At 37.3% G+C, this 10022-nt stretch overlaps 1 protein-coding gene across 1 annotated transcript; it reads right to left on the reverse strand.

The window, feature by feature from the left end:
• Positions 1-4071: 4071 nt before the first annotated feature.
• Positions 4072-4521, reverse strand: LOC137651559 (uncharacterized). The gene has a single exon (XM_068384786.1). It carries the CDS (start codon positions 4519-4521, stop codon positions 4072-4074), a length of 450 nt encoding a protein of 149 aa, XP_068240887.1.
• Between the last annotated feature and the right edge of the window lie 5501 nt (positions 4522-10022).

Below are 10022 nucleotides of genomic sequence, written 5' to 3' on the forward strand. Positions count from 1 at the left end.
TTCCTGGTTTTTAAGTGGGCCGCTCGCACGCTTCTCCCTGCCGCTGCTGAGCTGGTTCAAGCAGGTCGAGTTCTTCTTCAAATTTCCATGAGTACGTGGTTCGCTGAAGGTGCTTTTTATAAATACAAGGATCATTCTTGAAACTTTAGGGGAAAGTAATTGTAAAGAAATCCTACTGTCTGGCTTATAAAAATTAATATACATACAAAAAAATTAAGTGGCGTTTAGTGATGTTCAATAACAAAGAAAACAATCCTAGCTAAACAGACTTATAAATAGGTACTGAGTTGTAAATAGCAATGAGCTAAGATCAATGAGTTATGTAAATTAAAGAGTTACTTAAATACAAACCAATTGTGGTTAAACATACAAAGCTTCAAGAGCATTTGGAACAGAACGCAACCAAGCGCTGTTTTTTTTAAAAGTTGTCGACGGTCGGTTGCATAGTCAAGCAATGAACTGTGAGCTCACGAAATGAGATAAAATCATCTACAGAGGAATGAGGTGATGAAAGGTAAAGCATTACAGGGGAATGATGGACATGTTAGCAGCAATGAATATTTAAGGGTATAATAATGAAGGTGACAAAGGAAACAAAAAAAAAACCAGATGCATAAAACCCAGAAAATAACAAACAAAAAATAAAAAATGGAATAACAGGGGTGATTAAAATAAAGCGTGGAAAGAATTTCCACAACAACCTCATTATGTGTTTTTCTCTCGCAGGGTACCTAGTCAAGTTACTAGTGTGTTACCCACAATAAATGATGGTGTAGAAGAGACTGCTATTGCAAAAGCTCATATAATAATTCAGGAAACTCATAGAAAGATGGCCACTAAGTATCACGCAATAGCCAATCAAAAGAGGAAGAATGAGAAAGTGGATGAAAACTGTCTTGTATGGGTTAAAAATGAAAATGTGATAGCACAAGTAAGAAATTAAACCCAAGATTGTCTGGTCCTTATGTAGTAACCAAGGTGTTTAGGGATGGTGCTAAATATGAGTTAAAAAACTTGTTTGACCAAAACATTATTGAACGTGCTGCTGACAAAGTAAAACCTTTTGTAGGACAAGAACAGTGTTAGTGAAAATGCAGGAAATGGATATTATCAATCCTGATGTGAACGAAAGAGTACAAACCAGAGGTGCTAGAAATATTGTTCCTCCTTCTAGATTAATTGAGGAAATTTGAGATCATTATATTCTTATATTGTATTTTGTATTTTTGTACTTTTATATGAAAACTTATTTTATTCTGTGCCTTAGAAATGTTCATGCATATAACAATTATGATAATCTTCAAGTGTCCTTATGGGTTATGTTCTTAGATTATGGATATGATAATAACACTTTGTTACCTTGAAATTGTACTTGGTTGAGTTTGTACATCAAAAGTAACCCCATCCAAAAGCTTTACAAACTGTGGTGGAGTTGTTCAAGTTGTGTGACTGATGTGTAAGTTATTCATTAGGATGCTTTAAGAGGTATAGGCCTATTATCTTCAAAGGAATTTTGCTCCTACTTAGGGTTATTGAGTGCAGGAGACTGCATGACATGAAGAGGTTGTTTCTAAGGAAAATAATCCTAAGTGATTATACCCTTAATGAGGAGTGACTGGGTCTTAATTGAATTTAAGATCACTCTTACATAGATGTTTAACTTGGTAAGGTAATTAGGATGGTTAGATAGAAATGCGAATTAAGGTTGGCATTCCACAACTTGCTATGTATGTCTGTCAGCAGATCATGAAGATTAAATGTTGCAGCCTATATCCAGCTGAGAGATGGCTACTATTCATGGCTTATAAAACTTGTTATTAGATCTGTTATCTACCCTAGATTTTCATAGATAGTTGATAGTCCTTGATAAATGAAAACCAATTTCCGTAGGGGTAAAGTGATGTAATGACAGAAATGCTTCATTTGAGTGAATGGTAATTCCCTTGGCGATTATTGGACTTATAAACGAATTTGTTTTCATCTCATCAAAATGTTATGTTAGCCACAAGTGGTTGAGATGGTGTAGGATCGATTGTGCATATGAAGAGGTGTAGAGAGGCGTAACAAAGGAGTAGGCCTAGTTGTGTGTGTGGTCGAGAGTTTGTGATTGAGTGCACAAGGTAAACAAAGGCGTAGTTGTGTGAGCCTCGGGCGTAGCTGTGCGAGGTAAGCTCAGAGCGCACTTTTCAAGTCGACAGCAATCAGTGTAGAGGGGAAACGGTGTTGCTCCCCTTATTATTATGTGAAATTTTCATTTTCTCCCTTGTAAAAGGTATGTACTTGTTTTAGTTATAATTTATGTTTTTAATAACACTTAATATTGTCTATTGTGGTCATCTTTTTTAAATGTAATAACATAATTATCGAATAAGGTTTTCAATATTTTTTTCAGTATTCAAACTGCTTCATGCTGCGCTTGAATGTGGTTGAAATTGTGCCTCAACCGTAAGTTAAGATGTGCAATACTATTCCCAGATTTGTGAAAGTGTTTATTCTTGAGTTGCCAGTCTAACTGTGCAGCGTAACCAGTAGGTTAGGTAAGAGTACAGTATAGCCTAGGCTACGAATTGCATGTTATTTGACATAGGATCATTGTCCTAAATGAAGACTTTGTATTACAGGGTACCAGTTTGGAGTACCTGTCATGTACTAGCACTTGTAGAAGTAAGAATAGAAAGACCCCGTGAACCAGCCTTTCCCTCAACCTCCACTTCACATGAAGATCCGTCCTTCTTCACAGCAAGAGTCCAGTTTAACACTAAGTGTAGGCTTAGAGTATTAGCCTATGCCTATGATGTACATGTATTAGCCTATGCTAAGGTTTGGTTTATTATAGATAGGCTAGCCAGGAATAAGTTGATTGTCCTAAATTGAATGGTAGCCTCCAAATGTAAGTCAGGACAATTGGAAACAGTATGACACTAAAATATATAGTACAACATTTTAGCATGAATCATATCATACAGGCAGTCTCTCTGTAGTTATCATGGCATTTACTCTTATCCACTAAAAACATACAATCAACAAAAAATAGAATCCTTATTTTCAATTCTTGACAAAATATTGAAGGTTAATCTACTGAGGCCATATGCAATGACCACTTGTGACAAATACAGTAAAATAGATTACAGCATGAATAATTCATCCCCAAAATCAATCTAACTGTCACTACTATACAGTTGACACAAGCTAGTGTCCTTCTAATTTCAGTGTTTTAATTTCACGAGACCGTAAAGCTAGTATAGAGTTTGTTCCTGTGAAATTAAAACACTCTGGATGGACCTTGATTGTTATGGAGGTGTATACCTAAATGTCATTTTTCCTTGATTTTTTATATAAAGACTGTTGATTTCCTAGCTTCCAATATGTCTGTTATTATCCACAAGATAGCATTAAGGGGTTCCTTTTGTACTTGTTGGTGAATTGGTAATATTACTCCATTAGGTAAATGTGCTTGCGGTAGCTCAAGTCCAGCTGAATTACTGTCTTTTCATGATTCCCATATTATTTTGGCAAACATGTAAATAGGTTTACTGAAGGTAATCCTCTGTTCCTAAGTTTGCAATTTAGCTTTCCTAAAGTCCTTGGAGCATGTGATCGATTCGGTTCGGTCAAGATTGCCATGCCTGTAGCATGACACGGACTCTTGTCGCTGGACAGCCCGTAGGAGGATCACAATCTGGAAATAGGATAACTCCAGAAAGAGCCAAAGATTGGTATATTAAAAGGAAAGGTTGGATTTAAAAGGGTACTGGAACAGGAAAATGATAAGGGATGGGTGAATAAGGGAGGGATTTGACAAGGATTTGAAAGGGGGGGAAGTACCTGAGAAAGGAGACTCCTTTTTAAGTCCACGAAATGAAAGGTTTTTGTTAGAGAAAAAAAGTGTTGATAGCAGTAAGTCTCAGTAAGTAGAAAAGACTGGGAGAGGAGAGAAGTTTCTGCAGTCGGAGAGAATAGGAGTAGGTTTAAGCAAAGAGGCTTATCCCTGCTCTGTGGCAGGAACGTGGAATTGTTGCAGGACTGCAGGAAGGTGGGGGTCGAGGATAAGGAAAGGACTCTGGTAAGGATCTAGAAAGTAATGGGTATGAGGTCTTGTAAGGTGAGAGACTCAATTTCTTGAGCCAAGGTTTGGGATGGGATAGAGGATGAAGGTCGTTCCTGGTCCTTATGCGGAGCAGTTGCAGGTCGTTGTTGATCCTTAAGAGGAACAGTTGCAGATCGTTGCTGGTCTTTATGAGGAGCAGTTGCAGGTCGTTGCTGGTCCTTATGAGGAGCAGTTGCAGGTCGTTGTTGTTCCTTATGAGGAGCAGTTGCAGGTCGTTGCTGGTCCTTATGAGGAGCTGTTGTAGGTGCAGGCACAGGAGCAGTGGCTGGCTGGCGCTGTCTTCTCTGGCGAGGAGGTTGCTGGTTTTTAGGTGGTTGGATTGGAGATGGTTTCTTTTGGTTTGAAGAGGATGTACTCTTCATAGCTTGGATTGGAGCTGGTTTCTTTTGGTTTGAAGAGAATGTATTCTTCATAGCTGCAATCCTCTTGAGACGTTCTGGGAAGCGCTTATTCGAAGCATGGTGTGGCCTGGAACAGTTAGGGCACTTTGATGTGGTGTGTCGTCCTTCTTTGTGGGCTTATATGCACACTTCTCTGCAGTGTTGCTGGCTGCAGACTTGCAGATGATGGGGCCTCTGCATTCTTCCTTGTGGTGGCCAAAACGTTGGCATCTATAACATCGAAGGGGCTCAGGAGTATATTGTTCTATGGGGAAAGTTCCCCAGACTCCTAGATGCAGTTTGGAGGGAACTGGACCGATGAAGGTAGCATTGAGGCGTCGAACTGGAACGTTGTCTTTGGTCATGCAGCAAACAGCACAGTCAATATTGCTGCACGACGTTGCAATGGTGATAGGCGTCGTGACAGGATACCTGGTAATGACAGCTTTCTTCCTGATAAAAGCAGGATCCAGCAGTGTTAAAGTTGGGTCTTCTTGAAGGAATCCTGTTGGGTCTGGCAGTGAGTTGCATGCGTGGCTTATTAGCCATGGCAGCAATGGAGGCGTAGGAAAGTTCGCTGTCCATATGTGAAAGCCGAAACTTAGACAGAGGTTTCTTTGGCTGCGTTGCTGAGATGTTCCCTGCAATAGAAGAAGCTTCTTGCAGGAGTGTCGTAAGGTAATCTGTGCAATTGCAGTCCGTGTAGTGGGCCCCCTGTTCGGTCTCCATGGCATTGGAGGACTTAGGCATGGCTGTTGAAGGGTTGACTGCTGTTGCAAACGACTGCTGAGGAGTTGTAGAGTCGGACAAGGACCAGTCTGTGCTCTCAGTCCTTGGAGTCACAAGTGGCGATGGTGGGGCTAGTACTGGCACTGGTGAAGGACGTTCAGGACTCTTCCTTCTCTTGGGAGCGGGGTAGTCCCTTCCCTGGTAGTTGATTTCGATTTCGCGAATCTGAGGTATTTAATAAGCTTGATATAGACATCTTTGTCCCTTGCAGCGGCACCTGATATGGGGATAAAACAGGGTTTGATCAACTACGTTGGTGGTGTAACGGGCGATGGTGTTGAGCATCCAGGCACGTCGCTGTTGGTATGATATACAACAATCACAGTCGCAGTCCAGATTGTTGAAGTAGTCTTCACAGTGTCTAGTTACTTCTTGGTGAAAGATCCATCCCTAGTCTCCGATATGTAAGATCGACATGGTGGCGAAACTCTACTGGGACCGCAATGAGAATTTTACTAAGAGTGGCCCCGTGACCGAAGGTGTTGCAGGATTTTCCAGGCGATGGACGTAGTCCGTGGTCCCAATTGATTTTGAGCATGTGATTCCCTTCCTACAATCTACAGTGCTGTACAGAAATCTTTTGATTTTGATCATGAATTTTTTATGATTGGCCTTGATTTTAGTGTTGCCTTTGACAGTGTTGTTATTATTATTATTATTATTATTATTATTATTATTATTATTATTATTATTATTACTTGCTAAGCTACAACAATAGTTGGAAAAGCAGGATGCCAGGGGCTCCAACATGGAAAATAGCCCAGTGAGGAAAGGAAAAAGAACAAGAAAATATTTCACAAAGAGCAACAAAACTAAGACCAATATCTCCTATATAAACTATAAAATCTTTATAAGACAAGAGGAAGAGAAATAAGATAGCAGTGTGCCCGAGTGTACCATCAAGCAAGAGAACCCTAATCGAAAACAGTGAAAGACTATGGTACAGACGCTATGACACTAACCAAGACTAGAGAACAATGGTTTGATTTTGGAGTGTCCTTCTCCTAGAAGAGCTGCTTACCATAGATAAAGAGTCTCCTCTACCTTTACCAAAAGGAAAGAGGCCACTGAACAATTACAGTGTAGTAACCCCTTGGGTGAAGAAGATTTGTTTGGTAATCTCAGTGTTGTCTGGCATATGAGGACAGAAGAGAATATGTAAATAGGCCAGACTATTCGGTGTGTGTGTGTGTGTGTGTAGGTAAAGGGAAAATCAACCGTAACCAGAGAGAAGGATCTTATGTAGTACTGTCGGCCATTCAAAAGACCCCATAACTCTTTAGCATTAGTATCTCAACGGGTGGCTGGTGCCCTGGCCAGCCTACTACTCCTACTACAGTAATCATGAGCTCTTTGTCTTCAAACTCAATCAGTTGGGAAAAAGGGGATGTTTTCTTAGCATCATTATCGAATCTACAGTAAGTAATAGATCACAAAGATAGGCACGATAGTGGGTGTAGGAATGTGATATCTGGTGTATCTCAGGTTAGTGTTTTTGGTCCATTACTTTTCATACTGTATACACATGATATGTCGTTTGGCATAGAAAACAAACTGAATCCCTTAATATAGATCTTACCAAAGTTAGTTCATGGTGCAAATTATACGGCATGAAGTTGAACACTAACAAAATGCATAGTATAAGTGTAAGTAGGTAGAAGACATTGGCTCCTCAACATCCAGATTTCTACATTGATAATGTTTCTTGAACTATATATGAGTTATTTAAAATTTTAGGTGTGGTTACTGATTGCAAATTTACTTTTGAGAAATACATTTGGTCTGCTTTTACTCCAATTGCACAACAACAACAATAATAAGAATAGGGAAGTGGGGAATACGGGGAAAGGAAGAGTACCCCTGGATACAATCCAGTTTATAGCTCAAAGGCAGGTAGGCTATTCGGGAAGGGAAAGATTAAGGAACAATTGGATTATTGCGAAAGCCTTACGAGATTTTTGTTGATATATCTATCCTGAATAAATGTGCTAACATCTTTCATTCTGCCTTGTTTCGAATATTATTCTCTTGTGTAGTCTTCAGCTGCTGAATATAATCATATTTTTGGGGGGGCAAAAACTTGCCGGCTATTAAATTACCTATCTCTGACCTAGATATTAATCTCTGGCACCATCATTCAGTTAGTTCTTTATGTATGTTGCATACCATTTTTCATAATTATGACCCTCCTTTGCATTTGCATAATTCTAGACCAGCATATTAGGTATGCTATTAATTTTAAGTCATACTTTCTCCACCATAAGGCTCAATACTGCATAGTATAGGCTAGTAGATGATTTATTCCAACTTTGACTAAGTTGTGGCATTGGCTAATCTTTTTAAGTGGGTAGTTGAATTGATGGAACTTCAGAAATTCAAACTTTCTGCAAATGTTTTTATGTTGAACAGGCTGCTACGAGGCTCTTTAACTAATGTTTATTTGTGACATATCTATTTTAACATTGTTACTAATGTAAAGATATTTCAAATTCAATATCGTTAATTCATTTCCTTTCATGACAACTTTATTCTTGTTGGAAACCTTGCACATAACTGTACAATCCTGATTTTCTAACTAGGGATATAGCTTAGTAGCTAGCTAGTAATAATGATAATCACAACCTAAACAGTAGTCGAATTATCATGGTAAATAAGGTTCACTATACCTCTACATAGAATTATGTGAATACATGTTAGCCCTAAGGATTCGTTGCTTTGTTTGATGGAAAAGTTGGTAGACCAAGCTCTGTCACGAGTTAACATTAATTATTGTAATTCGTAAAATCTTTATGCATTTTGTCACAAATTCATCATGAAGATCTTAATGTAATTAATTTATTTAGCTGAAAGAACTTCCTATTCACAAGATATATGCCTCAAATGAATGAGACAGTCCAAAACTTCCCCAAAAATTCAAATAAATAAAGATTATTCTAACATGGTCGAAAATGAACTAGATTTGAAAAGAAATCATGATTCAACAGAAGACAGTTTAGTATGTAAAATAGAAAAAAATATGGATCAATGTAAGATTTACACCTTTTTTTCAATAAAATGAATGTTTTGAATACAGATTCAAATTACATTATTATCATTGATATCTTTCTTTCTATTGTATTTGTGTTTTAACATCTACAGTAAAGCAACAGAAAGAGAGGAAACAAATACACACACACACACACACACACACACATATATATATATATATATATATATATATATATATATATATATATATATATATATATATATATATATATATACATATATAGATATATATATACATATATAGATATATATATATATATATATATATATATATATATATATATATATATATATATATATATATATATATATATATATATATGCAATGTCAGTTAATTATATGCAGCTGCAATTTAACTGAATAGCCTTTACAATAAACAAAAACGTGACTAACAGTGCGAATATTTTGATTTAGAATACAAAAAGTCTACTGTAATCAGTCTAGACTATGATATGGCAAACACTTCAGATCTGTATCAAACGCCACTTATGAAGTGTATAGGGAAATTCTCAAGCTGAATGATCAACCTGTATCATATCCCACTACCTCATAGGAGCACTTCCTCAATACCCTTTTCGAAAGAGAAGCTATGAGATCACATAGGTCTTCTTCTCTACACTGTCCCACTTGATAGTGTCCCGTACTTCAGGGACATCACGAACAATATCCCTGAAGTTGAAAAGGTCAAATCTTCAGATATTAGTTCCTGGTTCTGTTGCACAATTCTCAAGCACTTCACTATTCAAGATATCTGTTGACACACCACATGAGTAGTTGTGAATTGTTTGGGACCTTCAGACGGGACATAACACAAATCCCCAATTGAGTTGGCAATAGAATATTAGTCATAACACATTTAGTAATAATCATGTGACATATGCCTCAAATAATTGAGACAGTATGAAATAGTTTTTTCTTTGACATTGTAAAATAGGTTAGAAATAAAACACCTTTTGGGAAGACGTTATGATTCAAGGGAAAGCAACTCAATACCGCAGTGTGCCAGATGGCTCATAGAGAAATCGGTCAAAAGCGGTTAGATTCTGTAGTAAATGCCTAAAAAAACACGGCTAAATTTATTTATTAATTTTCATGTATATTACCTCAAGGATCTTACAAGAATTTATGTCTTACATTTCAATTGTAGGCAAAGTCATTTCATTTGTTATTTTGTTACGAAAAATAATCAAACTGCATCATGAAATATGTAGGCAAAGTAATATTCATTTCCTCCATTTTAATAAAAAGGATTAACAAAAACTATCTTCTGCATCTTTATAAATATAACCAAAGAAAATCCTGTTCTTAAATTGACAAAGAAAAACTAACAAAAAATATTCATTGCAGGTAGGCTATCCATAGATTAATAAATGTAACACAAATTTATTCTTTTCTTTATAAATTATTTTACACATCTTGCAAAAAGATATTCAGATCATCATCGTCCTCTTCCTCCATATTTGAGGTCCCAGGTTGATCCATCGTGGCTTTTTTATATATTAATACTTTTCACTTAATGTTACTTGATCAAGTACAGCATTTGCAAAATCATATGGTGGTGGTGGTGGTAGTGCATTGCAGCCAACTCTTCATGTTGGCAAGGGCCTTTCCCTTGGTTGGCCCGTCACAGAAGTTTCTGATATTCTGTTCAGGCCATACGGTATATGAAGCAAAACATTTGTTGTGTGTCTTCATC

Source organism: Palaemon carinicauda, chromosome 13, assembly GCF_036898095.1.
Source record: "Palaemon carinicauda isolate YSFRI2023 chromosome 13, ASM3689809v2, whole genome shotgun sequence".
NCBI lineage: Eukaryota > Metazoa > Arthropoda > Malacostraca > Decapoda > Palaemonidae > Palaemon > Palaemon carinicauda.